This window comes from Maniola jurtina, chromosome 8 (assembly GCF_905333055.1).
Source record: "Maniola jurtina chromosome 8, ilManJurt1.1, whole genome shotgun sequence".
In the NCBI taxonomy this organism is placed as follows: Eukaryota; Metazoa; Arthropoda; class Insecta; order Lepidoptera; family Nymphalidae; genus Maniola; species Maniola jurtina.
In genome coordinates this window covers 3,901,552-3,923,939 of record NC_060036.1, presented here as the reverse complement: position 1 = coordinate 3,923,939, position 22,388 = coordinate 3,901,552, and the positions used below count along the sequence as shown (strand labels likewise).

The following is a 22,388-nucleotide window of genomic DNA, read 5'->3' as shown; positions in this document are numbered from 1 at the left end:
AAACTTTCGCTTTTATAATAATATTAGTAGTGTGATTATATAATACTAGTGACCCGCTCCGGCTTCGCACGGGTGCAATGCTGATACTAAATATACTACAGAATGTCTTTATATATGTCGCAGGTATATTGTCAAAGCCGTGATATTACAATCTCACTAGTGATATTATAATTAAACGATAGATTGCTGTCAATCGACTTCATTTTGCAATTTCTCGGCCTGGTTTTAGTGACATTGTAATGTCACAGGGTCTGTATAGTGACATTATAAAAAATCTAGGCATATTATGAGTACGCTCCGGCCGGTAACGCCGCAACCTCTATGTCCCTGTATTTTAAATCTGCAATATCTTCGAAAACATTAATTTAAATATATGTATTCTGTACTTGCGTGTAAGTTTTTGACATAGTACCTTATACCTACCATCAGCCATCAACATACGGTATGTAGCGCGAGAGGCGCATTACAGGTAGGTATATAAGCTAGTTATCTGTAAATTATTATTATAAGTATACTTATCTCTTTATTCCCTATCTATAATTACTGATTTATTACCCATAAGTGATCGATAGCTAGCAGCGGCGTGCAGTTTATAGAGGCATAAAAGCGCTGCCTACCCTGATTTAAATAGTTCAATGATCATTCTTCATCATGACTGCTAGTAAATAGGCAACTACCTAACTTATGCCTACCCTGGCTATAGACATTGCGCACGCCACTGATAGCTAGGTATCTACGACCTACTGATTCTGATTGCAACTTTTTAGAATATTCAAATCTTTTTCTTACCAATGTCATAAGAAAAGGACAGACAAACTTAATTTAATTTAAAACTGTCAAACCTTGTGGCTTGTGTGAGACTTGAGCGTAGTCTTTTTTTGTACAATAGCACTATTAGTAGTTTTCTTTAATTTAAAATTCATTTTGCGTCCCTTTTCAGCAATACATATTAAAAACAAAAAGATGCAGATTACTTTAAATTTAATTTAGGGAAGAACATCAGAATCGACGCCAATGTGTTTAGAATTTAATATTACCTATTTTAAACTAAATTACGACCGCGTGGTTTTTGAAAATCCCGTTGGAACTGAAGAATTTTATTTTAGAAAACTGTTAAATTCGTGATTTAAAGTTTATTTTACGATAGAAAAATCAACCCATAAGTAGGTGAATACGTAAAAATATTACATTTGCTATGAAAAGAATAATCGACGCAGCTCATCACATTTTTCTCGTTCCCATAACACAGTTACCACTGTACTGCAAATCTTGTCAATTTTGCATTCATCGTCGCATTGAGGCCATAGAGTATCACTCAGTTTTGAATAGAACGCCGAATACATTTCTAACAAGAGCGGCTTGTCAGTCACCATGCGTTTGACCAATTCGTCCATAGATTTAGGGGATAAGTCCGGAAGGCCGAAGGTGTTTTTCATGTCGTAAAGTTGGAACCACTGTGGACGCCTGCGCGGACTGAGGTTCGCTTCCGTGAGATTGTAAACGTAGTTCGCAATGTTGAGAGGTTTCTGTAAAAGTAATATAATAAATGCTATAGCAACCAAATGGTTGTATCATCTAAACTCTTAACTCTAAATAAACTAAGCCGATGATACTTTCATCAAATGCCAGCAGTCAATTTAATGACTGAAAAAATCAATAAAAAAATCATTGACAGCAACTTATCCGCGGAAAAAAGTTAGTGTAGCGCGTTCTCTTTTACGTAATCCCATACAAATGATAGAGCCAAATATTTCAGTGGACGCTAACTATTTTGTGTAAAGTGTGTCAAGCCGCAGTTGGCCAGTAGACTATAGCCACACCCATTCTCACTCTGAGAGGAGACCCGTGCTTTGTCGCCGGCGATGGGTTGATCATGATGATGATAAAGTGAAAAGTGCGACTTACAAATGTGTTGGGGTCGACGGTGGCTATCTTGTAATTAAGGTTGTAGTTGCTGTAGGCGGTGGCGCTGCCCGCTCCCCACGCAACGCTGGCGGGCGCGCCCCCGGTGCTATAGAATATCTTAAACTCGTCCGAGTGAGTGTGGCCGTTGAACTCACCAGCGATCGTTGCAGAGAATCTGAGAAGAGGTACATCCTTGAATGGGTCTGACCATCAATTTTAGTGAAGAAGTCACAAACCGATTTAGAAAAAACCGACCAAGTACGAATTAGACTCGAGCATCGAAGGTTCCGTACTCGGGCATTTTTTCCGACATTTTGCACGATAAATCAAAAACTCTTATGCATAAAAATAAATAAATAAACTAAGCAGGCGTTACTTTATGACTAAAGTATATAAGAATTTATTTTATCATAAATGTTTTAGAATTTACACGTAAATCCCTTTCGTATGTTACCCCACTTATAGTTAAGTATCTTTTAAGAAGGTTTTCTTGACAGATATGATAGACGGACAGACAGACAACAAAGTGATCCTAGCTATAAGGGTTCCGTTTTTCCTTTTGAGGTACGGACACATGAAAAACTATTTTCATATTATTTTTATCGTTAAAAATAAGTGACGTGGGCGGTTCTAAATCGATGGACGTACGTATTAATGAACATAAAAGTGTGCCTGAAGTTTTTGTCAGATCGCTCTCACACTATGACGTCACAATAACTGAGCGATATAGTCCGTAAGAGAAGAGTTCTTGAGTTGACATTGACATTGACATAAAAAGCAAAATAAAATAAATCATTAGAAACCGCAGGCGCTCTTAGATTCACTAAAGGCCTCATCATCACATTTTTGCTCTAGTGCAGATCTGAATTTTTACAAAGGTATTATTCTAGAATCCTCAAACATTATCTACTCATAATTTTGTGTAACCTTATAGATACATTCTTCTTCTTTGTCGTGTCACTCTTGACAGAGCGGTCGTGGTCATCATGAAGCAACGTCTTTGAGGGCAGATGTTACACGCCTCACGAGCATTCGCCACTTCTCCCTGCTGGCTGACAGCCTGGTACACTCATGCAAGGGACCGCCCACAGCAGCTTTAATTTGGTCGGTCCATCGCATGGGCGACCTTCCTCGCCCTCTATAGATACATACCTATTAACTATTCTATTGTACTCGCGAGACCACGAGTGTGTAAGGTCTTGTACTCCAGGGGGCATATGGGCGAGTATGTGAACCTTCTCACCGGCTAACTCGGCTTTGTACAATTCGTCAACCAGCCAATCCAAATGCTGCTTGGCATCTAAGGGATCATAGACAAGCCACCTATAACAAGACAATTTAAGTAAAATTATGTATGAAATAAATCCATCAGCCTGCATGCGGACTTATATGCCACATTAAGATGCATCCACACCTACGCACGCTCTCGAACACCTATGGACCCGTCACTGTTTCTATGCGCACATGAATGTCGCGAACTCGTCAACATGTGTACGCCGTGGCCAACTTGTGGCACGCGAACAGCTCGCAAACCACTTGTCTTCACACGTCCACATTATACTCTTATCAAGCACGTTTTGGGCGCGGTTCGTGCGTGTGCGCAGGAGTGGATGTACCTTAAGGTCGGTAGCTATACCTTTTTAGAAACAATACAGGGAACGTCGCTTATTATCAAGTAGATCCCTGTTTGTCTGCTTGGTCCTTTTCTTAAGAAATAAGAAGTACTAGATAATATATGTAAACTAAATCTACAAAATTTGTAGTGTATGAAATCTAATAAAGGGATAATGTTCCTTTGAAATGAGCCAAGGTTTTTCTGATTTGGCAGGATCGGAAAGTAGGTACTTTTTAGTTGTATCTACTTTAACCATCATCCATTCTCAGCCTGTGGACATCCACGATCCCTAATTAGCGCTTCCATACCCCTCATCCAGCCACCCTCCCTCCCTCCCTCCCTCCTCAGCCTCCCTCATGCAGCCACTTCCCGTTTAATCAGCGATTCATGATGCTGGGTCGCCCCACAATACGCTTACTTGTGAAAAGCCTAATAAGTGGAGACCGCTTCACTCTATACCCTATCCGCAAATTGAAATTTATAGTATAGCGCTCTCTCTGTTACGTAATCCCATATAAAAACAGAGAGAGTGCTATATAACTTTATTCCGCAGATAGGGTATATGACTTTTCGGACTGCTTTTTTAATCTATACTAATAAATAAAATTGGTGTGTCTGTCTGTAATTTCGAAATAACTACCGCATATTAAATTCATATGGTCATTTGAACGATACTATAACTGAATCACACGTTTTTTAAATTTTTGTCTGTCTGTCTGTCTGTCTGTCTGTCTGTTTGAAAAGGCTAATCTTGGGAACGGCTGAACCGATTTTGACGGGATTTTCACAGACAAGTAGAGAATTGACCAGGGAGTAACATAGGCTACTTTTTTAACCTACTTTCAAAAAGGGAGTTGTGTTTTTCTACCTATATACACCGAAATCTCCGAGATTTCTGAACCGATTTGCCTCATTTCTTTTTTAATCGATAGAGGAACTTTGCGACATTGTTTCATAAAAAATTTGGATTCCAACTCCGCAATCCTGATGCTGCAGGGGATCTGACCAATCCACGCGGGCGAAGCTGCGGGCATCAGCTAGTCCCATATAAAAACAGAGAGAGTGCTATATAAGTTTATTCCGCAGATAGGGTATATGACTTTTCGGACTGCTTTTAATGCAAAATAAATTTTACATACCAATTGAATTTGTACGCGACGTTAGTATTAACTGAGATGGCTCGCAGGCCAGGCCGGATTAGCATTGAGAAAGCTCCTAATTTACGTAAAGAGGACTTCGCTTCCTCGGTCAAGTAAAAGTCCCATTTTCTGGCCAACCTCTCGTAGAGCCAGGTTGTGTTGAGTTTGTCGCCTTTAACAGTTATTGGTGCGAATCTGCAAAAATTTGCAATTTTTATCTTTCTCGTTATGAAGCTTCAGATTTAGTAACTTGCCGATATTTTTGAAATACAATAATATTAAGAGCGGTCACGCATTCGAGTCCGTAAAAATACGGATATTAAAAACTCGGATATTGCTTACGCACTAATCCGAACTCTGCTTCAAATCCAAGCTATTCAGTAGACGTCTTTTAGATATCTTTGACCGATTTGAATCCGAGAGGCACATCTGAGATATTCTCAAGGATGTCGGAGAGAACTCGGATAACGGAAGTCGGAGCTAGTTCGTAAGCTGCCATACAAATTGTTATATGACTACTTCGGAACGTATTTTCACGGCTTCGGGTCGGATGCAGTGCGTAATCGAAATAAATATACATATTTTTATAATTTTTATAATTTTCGGGGTATTTTGGCAATGATATACTTAACATAATAATTTTCTGTGAATTCTGATACATAAGTGGAGAGAATGAATTGATATAATTTTTAAAATAGAGGTTGTAAGTTTCAATTTTCGTTGATTTAACAAGTATAAAAAAAAATCATAAACGTATTATTAAAAATCTTACTGATTTGTAGGTTGAGACTCATGGTTGCCGACTGTGGGGATGATCGGTACATTATCCCCAAACTCTCTCCTCATGGTGTCAATTACATAAGCGTTTACTTCGTTTATTAACTCATAAGTTGTCTCCCACACGTGGTGGTCGATGTTGTCTCCCATGTAGTAAACCACATCGACATTCTGAAAATGTCAAGTGAAGAACATGCCCAAATAGAAAACAGGAGTCCCGTTTCTCACCTATTTGGGTCATTAGGCTCGTAACCAAAGTTGAATCTATAGAATTTATCACCATGTATTTAAAAAGTCACGCGTCGCGAGAGTTGACAAGATAACGGTTACCATTGTTGATTTCAAAGTTGTATGACAGTGGAGGCGACAACCACTCAACTTTTTTTACATGCACAAGCATAGGTGCTGTTCTTTCATAGCGCACGGGAAACGAAAGGTTGACTGACGACCAGGTGAAAAAAAAATACCACATATTATTATAACTTTTTGTCGCCATCGTTCATAGACATAAGGTCAAAAGGAACAGAAAAATTAACAATTCGCGCACACACCGTCACGTCTCACCTTTTTTATTCGATGGTAAGTTAGCCCTTGATGAAGCCTAAATAAAGCGGGTTAACTTGTAAGGGGTATATTGAATTGTGCGCCTAGCGTGCACCAAAAATTAGACATAATCAAGTGCTATTTAACTGTTAACGGTAGTGGCTGTGATGATATACTGCACTATTTAAAGTCGCTATAATACAGTACAAGGGGTTATTCAAGAGGCGGACCAACAAATTCCTGAAAGGCCGGCAACGCACGTACGCGGTTCCTTTGGTGCTGCAAATGTTCATGGGCAGCGGTAATCACTTAACATAAGGTGACCCACCTGCTCATTTGCTCGCTTTTCTTATATAAAAAAAAGAACAGGGAATAAGCTTAAATTATTATTTCATAGATGAACTGTCCGGATTCCGCAGTAAGATTGAATTGCCCGAACAGTAAATTTCTCATCTCCATACTAACCCTATGTGTAGAAGAAATTCTCTTAATAACATCATCGTACGCCCAAACTGGCGTGTCACAGTTCCTGTAGTCGCCCCAGAACCCTGCCGGAGATGTATCTCTTTTCTCTCTTTCTGCTCGCTTTCTATACCTAATATCCTTTACAATATCCAAATCGAGCATATCCTCTCCGCTTTCTTTCGTAACATAATCTTCAATGATGAATTCTTCGATATCGGAATCGTCGTTTGAAGGTTCCATACGTGATACTTGGCCTTTCCTACAGCAGGTTGGTTCGTTACAATCTGCCACTCCGTTTGGTTCGTAAAGTGGATCTATGTGGGCATCTGTTACAAGAGCTATTGTAAGTGGAGTCGATTTTGATGGAGGAACCTTTAAAGAAGTTAAAAATCATCACGTCCGTGGTTCCTGCGATATATCACACTAATATTATAAAAGAGAAAGTTTGTATGTGTGTGTGTGTGTGTGTGTGTGTATGTTTGTTACTCCTTCACGCAAAAACTACTGGACGGATTGGGCTGAAATTTAGAATGGAGATAGATTATACCCTGGATTCGCACATAGGCTACTTTTTATCCCGGAAAATCAAAGAGTTCCCACGGGAATTTTAAATAACCTACATCCACGCGAACGAAGTCGCGGGCATCAGCTAGTACAAGATATACCTAACACCTTTATTAACTCTGCAAGTTAATAACGGTCTGCGCCATCTATGTGTGATTTAGTGAATTAAATTCATAAACAGATTTTTTTTTGTATCAATAACCACAAATTCACGGTTTTCGGATTTATTCCTTTACTTGTGCTATAAGACTTGCCTACCTGCCAAATTTCATGATTCTAGGTCAACGGGAAGTACCGTATAGGTTTTCTTAACGGACACGACAGACGGACAGACAGACAACAAAGTGATCCTATAAGGGTACCGTTTTTCCTTTTGAGGTACGGAACCCTAAAAAACACTAAAGGACAAAAGGAGCAGGACAGACGCTAAAGCGATACTCTAGCGATATTCTTGCGACATCGAATATTACCAATTACGACAAAATAAACCAATTCATGTTCTTACGAATAGTATCAAGAATTATTTAGTGTGGCAAAACCAGTCCATAGTCGCTTACACTAGCTGACTGTACTAAATATATTTTCGATAGTTCAATTCAATTGTGTTGAATGCCTAGAATTAATTATTTAAGCTAGAGATTTTTACTTATTCGAACGTACCTAAGTACTTAAAATAATTATGCTGAAACTAATCATAACTCACTTTAACTGTTGCAATGTTAGGAGGCTGCGGCAAATTAACTGTCCAATTGAACCTCGCATCATGAATGTCACAGTAGTTAGGGTCGTCGTCTTTCTGTAACACTAACGCACAGAACGTCCTCGCTGCAGCTTGGGGCGTCGTTTTAAGGATGTATGTAAGTATTGGCTGCAAAGAAACAAGTGTAAATTAAAAATTTATAACACCCCCGACAAGTGAAGGTTACAGTTACTAGAAAAGAGCTGATAACTTTCAAACGGCTGACCCGATTTTCTTATAGATTATAGCTAAGAACACTCTCGATCAAGCCACCTTTCAAACAAAAAAAAAAAAAACTAAATTAAAATCGGTTAATTAGTTTAGGAGTTACGATGCCACAGATAGATACACAGATACACACGTCAAACTTATAACACCCCTCTTTTTGGGTCGGGGGTTAATAAAAGGATAAACTTCTTCAATATTATATAAAACTCATCATAAGAGTAAATGAGCTTAGTGGTTAAGAATGCTATTTGGAGGGTCGGGGGTTCGATCTTGGGCAGGCATCTTTTTTATGTTAGTTTAAGCAACTAAATATCACTTGTTTTGAAGGAAAACATCGTGAGAAAACCTTTATGCCTGAGAGTTCTCCATTATGTTCTCAATTTGTGAAGTATGCCAATTCGTTCTCAGCCAGCGTGGTGGACTGTGGCCAATGCCGTCATTATATGAGAGTCACATTTCTTTAGAAATTATTATTCGTAGTGCGTAGGTATGTTAGAACTGTACATAGGTACATCATACATGATAGGTGATATAGTTATTTATTTCAGGTAATGAAAAATATGTACAGAATAGTTAGTGATCCCTCAGAATACATAATAGTACAGTGTGATACTTACAATATTCAATTCGAGAACACCGCGGCAAGACTCAGACCTCAAGATCCCCAAAGAAGTGCACATTGTCTCCGCTGAATTGATGATAGTCTTTTCCGTTGCCCCGGCGTCAATCATATCGAAGATTGCTGCTAGGCCACTTCGGCAAATTAAACAGGTGAGACTCTGAAAAATTCAACAAATTAAACAAAGGAAAAGATGAAACTAGATGGAATGGGTCTCGAAAAGTTTTTAGATAAGTAGAAAGATATTCTGAAGCGAGGGACGGGGGTTCCTATTGGATTTTAGAAGATTCCTACTGGAATCGACTCTGGCAAGTTTCGTCTACTATACGCTAAGTCTCGACTTTAGTGGGCTGCATTTTTGAACTTAAACGTACTCCCCACGAAAGTTGAAATGAAACCGGCCAAGTTCGAGTCGGACTCGCACACAAAAGGTTCCGTATCATCGTATAATAAATAACACTTTTTATTTTTTTTAAATGTCATGGCAGCATGATGAAATTTTTATTATTAATAGTTGATATAGCGGCAATAGAATCATTTTGTGAAAATTTTAAGAGGGGTCTCTCCGTCACTCGCTCCATACAAACGTAGTTCGTCTCTCATTGGAATACTAATCAATCATACTCAATAGAATTTTGTAGAAACGTTCCGGGAACTAATATCTATGCCTGTGGTTTTCCAGATTTCCGTTAAAATATTCGGTTTCAAAGTTACGCGGTCTTAAAAATTCACATACAAATCTTTGAGCCCCTGTAATTTTAAAACTACACATTTTTAGAAAAATCTAAAACACCACAGGCACAGATATCAGTTTCTAGAATATGTCTGCAAAATTTCATGGACTTTGGTTGCTTAATATTCAAATGAAATTGGGACTACGATTGTATGGAGTAAGTGACGGAGAGAGCCCTGTTAAACTCTCTACCTATTACGGTTCACGAGATACAGCTCGCTGACAAAGAGACGGACGGGGTGGATGGAGCGGAGGTTTAGAAATAGGGCCCTGTTGGTATCCTTCGGGTCAGGATCAGAATTAGTATTTAATAAGTGCGTCGGGATTACGTGCTTGCTTCGCCTCGGGACTCTATATTTTATACCCATGACTCATCTGAGATGATAAATTTTTTCTTTATTTAGGTAATTGGGCGATTTTATAGCAGATAATACCTTAAAATAGTGTAGTAATTTCTGTTCATTGCCTTTAGGTCTTACCCTTCACGAGGTAAACCATACGCTCCGACGCTCTTTTACCCTTGAATTTAAACCCTTATCTATCTACGACCGATAACACAATTTGTTAGATAAAATCAGTCTTTGAAGATCGGAGATATAGGATAACATAGGTGCATATTATACTTACACATCCATACAAAAGTAAAAAAAATCGGCCAAGTGCGAGTCAGACTCGCGCACCGATGGTTCCGTACTCGGGTATTTTTCCGACATTTTGCACGATAAATGAAAAACTATTATGCATAAAAATAAATAAAAATCTGTTTTAGAATGTACAGATAAAGCCCTTTTATATGATACCCCACTTGGTAAAGTTATCTTACTTTGAAAATTGAAATACATTTTTTTTGTGATGTAAACACAAATTCACGGGATTCGGATTTTTCCTTTACTTGTGCTATAAGACATACCTACCTTCCCAATTTCATGATTCTAGGTCAACGGGAAGTACCCTGTAGGTTTTCTTGACAGACACGACAGACGGACAGACAGACAGACAACAAAGTGATCCTATAAGGGTTCCATTTTTCCTTTTGAGGTACGGAACCCTAATAAAGTTAAACAGCGCTAAAACCAGACTACAACACCGAGAACTGGCGATAGATAGTTATCAAGATATTCACAAAACGAATAGATTGAGCTACAAAATGTTCACGGGTCCCTTATCATCAGATGTTTGATATAAAATCATTTAGTAGGTTACTATTAAGTACTCTGTGATAACACTGAAAACATTGTTGTATTACCCAAAGATCTATTTGCTGGTGTATAGTTAGGGACTAGCTGTGCCCGCGACTTCGTTCGCGTGGAATAGTGACTTTTCGGGCAGCATACTCTGTACGTTAAAAATGTTCGCCGTGATTCTTTAAATTGACATAACTTTTTTATTTATGAACCGATTGACATGATATAAACACTAAATGTTAAGTGAAGCTTACTACCATATATTAGTGAAAACCGTATCTAAATCGAATAAGCCGTTTCTGATATTAGCGTGCACAAACACACAGACAAACAGACAAAAAAAAAAAATTAATTACAATTTCGGGTTCGGCATCGATATAATAACAACCCCTGCTACTTTTTTTTTATATATTTCCATTGTACAGACACCACTTTTCTACAATTTTATTATATGTATAGATGACGGCGGGGAGTGGAGTTAATGAAGCCTTTCTACTCACTAGATAGATAGGAGGTACTCACTTCTCTCCTCTCGTTTGGGCTTCGTACCGCATTGGAGGCTGATCTGTAGATTTGGAACACATCTTGAAGGTTCCTTATGTCATCTTGCGTACCCTCATTTCTGGCAACCCTCAGGAATAGTTTAAGTAACTCGTCTGTAAAGAAAGCAAAAAAACAAGTGTTTACCTCACTAAATCAATAATTAAAGTAATAAGTACTTAATAAATGCCTATCATTTTATATCTATTGAGTTCGAAAAGAAAATACTTATAGGTGCTTACCTACATTATGGCTAAGATAGTTAAATTTGTAGGTACACAATTTCTAAACCAATAGATCTAAATCTAGTGTTATCCTTTTTGCACGGAGCATTCTCGTAAGTATAGTAAGTGTTAGACTTTTAATTATAAAATAAAAGTACTTACTTATTAAAGAAATAAGTGTCAGGATTGGCTCATTAATTTTTGCGCACAGAACCAACCTGCCTGATCAGCACGAAAATGTAGCAGAAAATTATTATTGGTAATAATGCTATGCGGACATTGTGTGTAGGTACAGTAATAGATATAATTAATAGACTAGTAACTAGGCTTGCTTTATATTAGGTATATCTAAGACCGCGGATACACATGTAAGTTTTACTGACGTAAGTAGCTTACATGATTAACTTGCGACAATAGGTACCTACATTTACCAGAACTTAGTAGTCAATAAATTACGCAAGCTAGATACTTACGTGAGTAAAATTTACAGGTGTAATTTTGATGGAACGCGTTTTATAGGTAAAACAAGTATCCTATCTATCGAGTATTATGTAACTTTATCCCGATAAATAATAATAAATATCTCACTTACCTGAGGAAAATAAACGTATTGCTACACTCGAGCCCAATATCAACAGGGTGACTAAAAACACTTTCATCTTCACTTTGCGACGAACTATTCTAGGGATGAATTGATTATGATTTTATCAGACCTTTTATAATAAATTGATGTTTGTAAAACATACTCCACTTGAGGAATAGTTAAAAAAAGTAAAAACAACTGTGATTTTAAAGTAATTCGGGCTTCAGCGTTTGAAACACTGCGGTTGAATCTCTACAAAAGAAGGACATGACATTTCCAAAAAAAAAACCTTGTAAAGTAAGTCTTTATCATGAATGTTACTTTGTATTTGAAAATCATATGAAGTTTAAAAGTTACACGCCTACTGAGCCATGTTAGCAGATAAATTGCACTGACTTGAATAATTTTGTTACCTCATAGATAAATTGTGATTAAGAAAGGATAACTTGTTATTTTATCTATGCCGATAACTCCATGTTCAATCATCGTGTCTTAAGAATAATATATACTAGGCAAAGTTAGATTATATAGATATTGTTATTCGTAAATTCCACGATATTTTGGTGCCTATTTACTATTTCACCAAGAGGGTGCCTGATATTAGGTATAATTCAAGGTTTCATTTTTTAAATGTAATTGCCGCACCACTTCCAAATCAAGTTGGAATTTTTATAACATGACAACACATGACAAGAATGTAACGGAAAATTAGCGCGCGGAGTTTTGCAAATGCTTCACATATATTTCGCTTCAGTTCTGCGTCGCTGTGGAAGGTACAGTTGCAATAAGTAGATGGACTTTTGAGTCAAGCGGCTGTGACGTCATTGACGCCGCCGTCAGTAATGTTGGACTTTCAAATCGAGCGTCTGTGACGTCAGTAAAGGTGGATTTTCGAGTCGAGCGACTCTGGCATCAGTACCGCCAAAACAGAGCGACAGATTGATGTACTGTGCAAATGTAGAGAACGTCACTGACACCGCCCGCGCCGTGGCGGACTCGAAAGTCCACCTTGTCTGCATCCTATGTGACGGCGCACCGCGTATGGCGGATTGCGGAGCGGATTTACACATACTTGTCCTTAGTGCACGCGGGGAAGTGCGCACCCGCTTGCACTTCGGACAGGTCGCGACGCACACTAGGGTTGAGATCTATAGAACGCACTTTGACTTTGCTTAGACTTAAGTTTCATTTAAAACGAGACAGATTTATAGCAGCGGTATAACGCTGTCTCTTTTTAACAGTGTCTTATGTCTGAGCAAAGTTAAAGTGTGTTCTATAGAGTTGCCGGAACTACGCGTCCACTGGGCAGTGTCGCGTCATAATGCGGACGATGTCTTTTGCCATCCCAGATAAACTCTCCTAACGTTTCTACTCTACTACTACTCTGGTTTATTTAATAATGGTAATACCGAATTGACTGTGGTAGTTCAATTAAAATAAAACTATCGTTGTAAGACCAACGTATATGTATTACAAAATACAACATGATAATGTAACATTTTAACTTAGTATGTAATGGAATCAAATGATGTATGTACACTGACAATAGTTTAGCATACTGCAAACACATCATGTTTCTATGTCCTGTATACCTCTTTTTATGGTTCCTTTCCATATTTCCAGAGCAAAAAAAAGGAACCCTTACAAGATCACTGTATGGTCTGTCTGCCAAGACCCGTCAAGGGAATGAACATGTATAGGGTACTTTCCGTTAACATAGAATCAGGAAAGGCAAGTAACAATGTCTTATAGCAAAAATCACTAAAGTACGTCACAAAAAAATTAATTCCAGGTCAATGGGAAGGACCCCAGAGGTTTTGATTCTTTGACAACAGTCGGACAGACAACAAAGTGATCCTACAAAGGTTCTTTTTTCCTTTGAGGTATGGAACCCGAAAAGAAAAAGACATCAAAATCGACGCCAATACGTATAGTATACGTCGTTACACTTCCGTCATATCCTCGTCCTCTATGTTGAGGTCGTCCAGCATCTCCGCGAGCGTGATGCGCGGCAGGCCGGGGTCGATCTCGTCCGTGTCCACGGGGACCTTGCTCCCGTCCTTGAATATATTCACGTTTTGCCTCAGTGTCGGGTCTTCTTCCAAGTCATCCAGGAATTCGTTGTAGTCGCTGAAAAAAAGAAAGAAATGGGTTCAATCTAAAAACTATATTCGATATAGGAGACGCATTTCCTCTATTTGCGAAACTTCAGTCTCGTAAGGTAGCCGGGTTTATACATTTGGGTACAAAGGTAGAAAGAGGAACTCACTCGTCGGTAGTGGAAGTGGGCTGCTCGTGCATGTGTCGCAGCTTCCAGGCGCGCGCGCGTCGCCGTGCCGCGCGCTCGCCGTAGTGCTTCTTGACGAGGTACACATCGGGGACGGAGTCGCGGTTCAACTTGTCCAAATTCACGTCGTTCACGTTCGACTCGCCTAAGTTGTATCTAAAATAAATTATAGTAACTTAAGGCGATGGAGATAGCTGCTTAATATGCTTCAAGTTTCTCTATGTGTTCAAATCAGAAATGAGGAGATCCGTAAGAGGGCCCGAGTAACCAACATAGCTAACGGTAACTAATAACGGGTTGAGAAGTTGCGTCGCCGCGCGCTCTCCGAAGTGCTTTTTGACGAGCTACACGTTGGGGAATATAACAATATGCTTGGATAATTCACGTAGATAAACTACGTGAATAAATCAGAAATGAGGATATCCGTAGGAGAATCAGATACACATACAGATCTTACCAGAACACAGTCTCGCCAGGTTTCTGTATATGCCCGAAGTGTGTCCTAGTATGCACGGCACTGACGTCGTCGGCGCGAAATCGCTCGCTTTGACAACCCAAACATATAGTATCATGTGCTTACTGGACACCGCATCTTGAGTATAACTCCTGTTTATTAACTAAGCAGACCAAACGACCATCTTACCCTAACACAGTATCGCCAGGTTTCAGTATATGCCCCAAGTGTGTTCTGGTATGCACAGGACTGACGTCCAGCCCGAGCTCACTCGCTTTGACCACCCACACATCCGCTACCACGTGCTTATTAGATACCGCGCCTTGCCCCGGGAATGACCTCTTTTCCTGGGCAATGTGTTAAAATTAATAGTTTGAAATGTGAAAATACAATATATGTATACAGACATGCTATAGTATTGTATAAGTAGATAATATATAAATTATGTCGGGAATGATTACTAGCTCGACATGCATTGCAATGCTTCTTCTTTTTGAACGACTCGCCAATCACATTGGTAGCAATGCAGACAACAAATGCACAAAGTTTTAAAACAATCGGATGAACATTGCACGAACGTTAAGTAACGAGCAAACAGATAAATATGAATTTTTATGTAAGTATAACATAAGTAACGAGCAAACACAAATATGAATTTTTATGTAAGTATAAAATTGTTGAATTAGGTATTTGAGTCTACTTGGGTGAATGTGAATTGGTCTTACCGTTTATCGACCGTTTCTAAGAGAGTTCCTGAACTACATAGCTGCGCGGTGCGGTAGGCGTGACAACTACTTGACGGTTACGTCAACTACACCCATTCCCTGTAACGTCAAGTACACCCATTCCCGGTTACGTCAACTACACCTATTCCCTGTTACGTCAACTACACCCATTCCCTGTTACGTCAACTACACCCATTCCCTGTTACGTCAACTACACCCATTCCGTACCGTGCAGCCACCTCAAATCTCATGAGTAGTTTGACAACTATTCGGCAGTCGAGGGACCGAACAATAAATAAGTGAATATATATACTGTACTTTGTAACAAAATACTGTTATACTGAATCATACATACATGCTCTTTCAAAATATCAATGTCCATGACAACGTATTCCACTAATTGCTTTGGATTACAGATTGCACTGAACGGATATCTCCAATATTGGGTTGAGGACACGTCACAGACTAAAAAAAAATGTCATTTTCATTTTTTATTATAATAATCGTAAGGCTGACTAATAAACTGATTATTATAGAACTTAAAACTAATCATAAACCCTAAAACTGACCAATAAATTGACTGTAAAATTTACAAAAACCGGTCAAGTGCGAGTTGGACGTGCACACAAAGGGTGAATCAAAAAATCAATATTGTTGTACAAGATTTTTTTTGTGATGTAACAACAAATTCACGGTTTTAGGATTTTTCCTTTACTTGTGCTTTAGAACATTGCTACCTGCCAAATTCTATGATTCTAGGTCAATAGGAAGTACCCTATAAGTTGCGATTCCCGTGACGGGTCTTAGCAGACACGCCAGACTAACAGAAATGCTATACAAGGGTTCCTTTTATTCTCTGGAAATATGGAGCCCAAAAATTGACCCTAAGTAGGCTAATTTCTGATCATAAAACTAACAGTAAATTATAAATCTGACAAATAAATTCCAACTTCGTTCTCCAACTGACCCATTTACAGATATTGGTCAGGGCTATAAAATTAATAAGCTATCTACTTTTTAACTAGAAAATTCTGTTTATTTACATACCTTGTCCAGTATACGCGTCAATTAAATGTATAGTACTGGTTACTCTCTGTACTAAGCATATTGGTGATATGGAGCCTAAAATTTGTGTCAACTTTTTAGGCAAGCACACAACACTGTCCTTCGATAACGGCACAATTTCCACACTAAATGTGAACTTATAGTTGTAAACATTACTGTGTATATCATGGGATATCAGTTTCTTAGAATGCTGACACTTTATAGGCAGAACTGATTGTATGAAGTTGACCATTTTCTGCGCGTGATTTTCTGTTGTGTAGAAAAAGTCTAATCCATCTGTGAACATAACAACATTATTGATTATATTTATACTTTATGATACCCGCGATATTGTCCTCGTTGGATTTAGGTCAAAATCCCGCCGGAACTCTTAGATTTTTGGAAGTAAAAATAGTCTACGCCCCCTCCATCTCCAGGATGCAAGCTATCTCTATTAACGTCAAAATCAGTTAGTCAGTTTCATCACGACGATTCAAGCAATCTTCAAAACTGTGCAGGTGTTCTTGTTGGCTCATAGGGTGACGAGAAATTAAACACTGGCGGTTGTGCACAGTTATAATTTATGATTAAGCAGATATAAAATTATAGGTAGGTATCGTATCATATGGCAGCTTAGGTGAGAAGGCGTGACATATCAGTAGAGTAGTCTGTACAAATCCATACATTTATTTCATAACTTGAGTGATATAATATTATTGTTGTGTTGCCAACCCACTTTCCAATTGGGTGAATATGTAAAGAGCAAAATTTCCTGTAATGATAACAAAACACCATGCCAATGCACGCGTCGCAATCTGATGCTGGTTGCATGGTAGATGCTATAGAATACCTACTTGAAACCAACTGTTCTCCACTTACCATGTTTAGGTTTGATGCCGAGTGTATTGGCGTGCGCCTTGTGCTTCAGGATCAGTTGCTCCAAGTAATAGAAGGTCTTCCTGTTATTGGCCCTCTGCCGCACCTGCACCAGCGCGCGCCAATAGTCCTGTGCCTCGGAGCGATGGCACGCGTCGCACATCTGGTGCTGGACCGCGTACTCCACGATGAAGGTCTGCTGCAACACCGCTCCGCCCATCACCTCGCCCTGCACTGTCAGCTTCACCTGGCGACAAAAAATACATCACAGAGTAAGGACATGATAATACATACTGAGGTTCGACGAAGCCGTCTATACTCTATCTGCGGAAAGACATAAGTAGGTATAGCGCACTCTGTGTTAGGTATCCCATACAAACATGTTTTCACAAAAACATTTTCGAAATTAGAAAGTATAGTTTTGTTAGTAATTGATTGATGACCAAAAATGGTAAGCACCCACTGAGATTATAGCGTCTCTCATTTGTATGGGATTACGTAACAGAGAGAACGCTAACACACAACAGACGGAAACGCTTAAGTGCGGAAACCAGCCCAGAGACAAGAGAGAGCGCTATACTAACCTCTTTCTGCGGATAGAATATAGACAGAGCAATGGTGCAGCTTACATTGTTGAAAGCTCTTCATGGTCATCATCTATCACGAAATCAAAGGTGTCAGACAACTGCGGGTCTCCTTTCATACTGTGATGTTATTCTATAATTTTATTAGTGTTTACCTACACATACAGATATTTTTACAATGGCAGTGAACAGACTGTGGTCTAAACAGAATGGAGGCACTCCAAGGGTGTGACAGTTATAGGGTGAAGGTTACTGCTACTTTTGCAATTATTGAAATGCATAACTACTGTTATTCACAGTAGTTGTGAGCTGGTGTCATTTCATCTAGAATGGCAAAGTTAAACAGTAAAATTCTTACTTTTATTCTCTTAGAATGTGGCTCAGTCCAGGCAAACCCAGCGTCTACTAACTTCACTCTATTCAAGCCTTTGAGCCTTTTGAGGCAAAGAGCTAGCAGCTCTCGTGATTCCAAAGCACATACCAACCATTCTGCTGGTGGTTGCAAGTACCTGAAATTATTAATGGTCAAGTTTGCACTACTCTCTGCAACTAACAAAAATAATAAAAGGGTACACCTGTGGCTAAATTCACTCACCACTGTGTAATGTTGCTATGCCTATTTATAGTACATGAAGTTGAACACAGATGGTGCCTACTAGTCAAATCTTGTATTTTGATTGTATGTATTGTATATGTATTAATTGTACTAAGAAATAATTTATTTTTGATATGATGATTGGTTGGTGCCTCAAAATAGTTAACACCCACTGAGACTTTTGTCTCAGTCATTTGTATGGAATTGTGTAATAGAGAAAGCACTACACTAACTTCTTTCCGTGGATAGAGTATAGATGTATTTGACGATTCAAAAGAACTTGTAAAAGGTTATTTGAATAAAAAATATTTAACTGTTCTATTCTATTCTAAAGAGATTTTTTGCTTGCAGTTAGATTTGTCCCTAGCGTTAATTTATTACAGAATAAAATATGAAGACTTACCTTTCACATCCTCTGCAGAAAAATAAAGTGGCTTGCTTTGGAATACCATCTGTTATATCTACATTGGCCCTTAAGCATGCAACACACATATTAGATGGGTTTGGCTCAATAGGAACAGCACATTGGCAGCACAATCTGAAAAATAAAAAAAAGAAGTAGGTAGTGCTTATGAAATATTATTACTTCATTGACTTATTCAACTTTCAAAGCCCTAGATATTAGTACAATTCAGGATCAGAACTGGGTAATTGAAAACTGAAAAATCTTTATTTTACATACATACATTATTTTACATTCCCTTAAAAACTAAACAAGGATAACAACTGCGTTAGTTTCAAACTGTGTTGCAGTTGTAATGTTCATATGCATTATAATAAGTATTAAAGAACTTTTTAGCTAAGTTTTTATTGGTTGTATACTCTTTGTATACTATGAAAACAAGAGTTTTGGGAGCTGGCGAAGGAAAGATGTAGTAACTAATATATAAATAATTTTGCAGATGGCATACTAGATTGTTATAATTAAGACGTGGAGACTGACTTAAGTTATTAGATTTTTCAGCATAAAAATCATGGTTTTTTTTAAAAACCAACCGGTTATTTCTCTTAAATTATGTAAAAAACACAATCCTAACCTATAAGTATGGTTTATTATTAACTTACATTCGTGCGCCGTTGGGTGTCATATCAGTTTCAGGCGGCATATATTCCATGTTTTTAAACTATAGGCCCATTTGAAATAAAATTTAAATTCAGATTCAGAAATTTCGAAATCTTAAAATAACAATAATTCAATTCAACATGTGAAATGAGAAAAAGGTGTAAAGAAAAACCACAGACCAGGAATCCGGAGGACCCCACTTCATTTTCTTATTAACTGGTTTTACGGCTCTGGGTTCTAGCTTTTTTAAGCATAACACAGACCCAGCAAAAAGTACATATGTACCTACATAATCACCAACATCCATTTATCTTTATACGTATTTCAATATTCAGTAGAGAAGGCAAAGACCTTAGTCTTTGAGAGAAGGTAGGTAGGTTTTTTTTATATAACTGGTTTTACGGCTCTGGATAGTTAGGGTAGAATATAAACCAAAGAGTATGTAATCACTAATAGGCACGTTTTATAATCGAAGGTTTAAATCTGTGGTTTTACTGCGAATCTTTTTTCCGGTCCGTACTCGGCACAAAGAGTATGTACTCACCTCAGGTACTACGAATTTTCGATCACGGACTTTTACTGATCTGTGACCGTCGACCGACTTCATCGACTTCACCACTTCACTTTATTACGTAAACTCCGACAAGTATCGAATTTTTTAAAATAAGAATTTATTCAATACCGCACATTCCTAAGAATACTTGAAGAACGAAGATGTTTTCTACCGTTGGTAGAGCTAGCCTTTTGGCAACGAGAACGGTAGTTAATAACTCCTTGGCTGAGAAGACTCCATTGGCTGCAGGAGCCCTAGTGAACAAACGTGATTATGCAGCGAAAGCCGCAGGGAAGGGATCTGGTAAGGTGGTGGCAGTCATCGGTGCTGTCGTGGATGTTCAATTTGACGATAATCTTCCACCTATCTTAAATGCCCTGGAAGTTCAAAACCGGTCACCTAGGCTCGTCCTTGAAGTAGCGCAGCACTTGGGTGAAAACACCGTACGTACTATTGCCATGGACGGTACCGAAGGTCTCGTCCGCGGCCAACCGGTTCTCGACTCCGGCTCTCCTATCCGGATTCCCGTCGGCGCTGAAACTCTCGGCCGCATCATCAACGTAATCGGAGAGCCCATCGACGAGCGCGGCCCCATCCCCACAGACAAAACTGCCGCGATCCACGCCGAAGCGCCCGAGTTCGTGGATATGTCTGTGCAGCAAGAGATTCTGGTCACGGGCATCAAGGTCGTGGACCTGCTCGCGCCCTACGCCAAGGGCGGCAAGATCGGCCTGTTCGGCGGCGCCGGCGTCGGCAAGACCGTGCTCATCATGGAGCTCATCAACAACGTCGCCAAGGCGCACGGCGGTTACTCCGTGTTCGCCGGAGTTGGCGAGCGCACGCGCGAGGGTAATGACTTGTACCACGAGATGATCGAGTCCGGCGTCATCTCCCTGAAGGACAAGACCTCCAAGGTAGCGCTGGTGTACGGGCAGATGAACGAGCCGCCCGGCGCGCGCGCCCGCGTCGCGCTCACCGGCCTGACCGTGGCGGAGTACTTCCGCGACCAGGAGGGCCAGGACGTCCTGCTCTTCATCGACAACATCTTCCGCTTCACACAGGCCGGCTCGGAGGTGTCTGCCTTGCTGGGGCGCATCCCCTCCGCCGTGGGCTACCAGCCCACACTGGCCACGGACATGGGCACCATGCAGGAGCGCATCACCACCACCAAGAAGGGCTCCATCACCTCGGTGCAGGCTATCTACGTGCCAGCCGACGACTTGACCGACCCTGCTCCCGCCACCACCTTCGCTCACTTGGACGCCACCACGGTGCTGTCCCGAGCCATCGCGGAGCTGGGCATCTACCCCGCGGTGGACCCTCTTGATTCAACCTCGCGTATCATGGACCCCAACATCATCGGCGCCGAGCACTATAACGTGGCCCGCGGCGTCCAGAAGATTCTGCAGGACTACAAGTCCCTGCAGGACATCATTGCCATCCTGGGCATGGACGAGTTGTCAGAGGAGGACAAGCTGACCGTGGCACGTGCGCGCAAGATCCAGAGGTTCCTCTCCCAGCCCTTCCAGGTCGCTGAGGTGTTCACTGGCCACGCTGGAAAACTTGTCCCACTGGAGGAAACCATCAAGGGCTTCTCTAAAATCTTACAAGGAGAATATGATCATCTCCCAGAGGTAGCTTTTTACATGGTTGGACCCATTGAAGAAGTAGTAGCTAAGGCTGAAACTCTAGCCAAGAGTGCGTAAATGTAAAGACATGAACTGATACTAGCTTAAAAGTCATGTAACCAAACCTTGTCATTTGTTAAACTATTGTTATAATGTAATGTAGGATTAAAAATTGGTAGTGAAACAAATAAATTATTAAGTATACTTACAACATAATAATTTCCAATACCAATAAAGTGAAAGGTAAACCTTTTCCTGATTTTATTTCAAAAATGGAGCCTGCTTGTTTATAAGAGAGCACTGAGCTTAAATGTAGCTACAGGATCTCAATAAGGATATGGACACATACTAGCACTTGACTATTTATCAAAATCTTATGTAATGTTATATAACTACTGCTGTTTTATTTCAATACATAGGTACCTACTACTGCTTACTATGCTAAATACCTATTATAGCAGAATGCCTTTTTTATTTCTGGAATCCTGGATTTGCAAATCAAGTATTATTTCTTACACAATTTTATGTAAGTGATTACACACCGCACACGTAAGATATACACTGATTGTCATTGATGTGCTTTTACCCATTGAGGACTTCTATCATCCATCTTTGAAACTATTCATCAGATTTTCACTAGGATCACATGGAACCTACTGCACAGTACAGTACAGGTGGTCAATATCGAGATTTGATGTACCTACCTACCTAGAGCATTAAC

The 22,388-nt window shown here is 39.6% G+C and overlaps 3 protein-coding genes across 3 annotated transcripts in view; 1 reads left to right on the top strand and 2 right to left on the bottom strand.

Moving 5' to 3' along the window:
• The window catches only part of LOC123867499 (UPF0389 protein CG9231), a 212,597-nt gene that overhangs the window by 181,408 nt on the left and 8,801 nt on the right, over window positions 1-22,388 (bottom strand). The window lies entirely within an intron of this gene.
• LOC123867703 lies at window positions 1,149-19,677 on the bottom strand. The gene is made up of 20 exons (XM_045909881.1): window positions 19,489-19,677; window positions 18,827-18,961; window positions 18,187-18,337; window positions 17,248-17,491; window positions 16,372-16,665; window positions 15,680-15,789; window positions 14,789-14,946; window positions 14,128-14,301; window positions 13,804-13,988; window positions 12,931-13,006; window positions 11,868-11,968; window positions 11,034-11,167; window positions 8,593-8,754; window positions 7,712-7,876; window positions 6,445-6,816; window positions 5,432-5,607; window positions 4,660-4,854; window positions 3,058-3,228; window positions 1,906-2,080; window positions 1,149-1,526 (listed from the first exon to the last, which is right to left on the bottom strand). The coding sequence occupies exons 1-20, from the start codon at window positions 19,536-19,538 to the stop codon at window positions 1,194-1,196; spliced, it is 3,561 nt and encodes a 1,186-aa protein (XP_045765837.1). The 5' UTR covers window positions 19,539-19,677; the 3' UTR covers window positions 1,149-1,193.
• LOC123867488 (ATP synthase subunit beta, mitochondrial-like) lies at window positions 20,062-21,919 on the top strand. The gene has a single exon (XM_045909535.1). It carries the CDS (start codon window positions 20,201-20,203, stop codon window positions 21,743-21,745), a length of 1,545 nt encoding a protein of 514 aa, XP_045765491.1. The 5' UTR covers window positions 20,062-20,200; the 3' UTR covers window positions 21,746-21,919.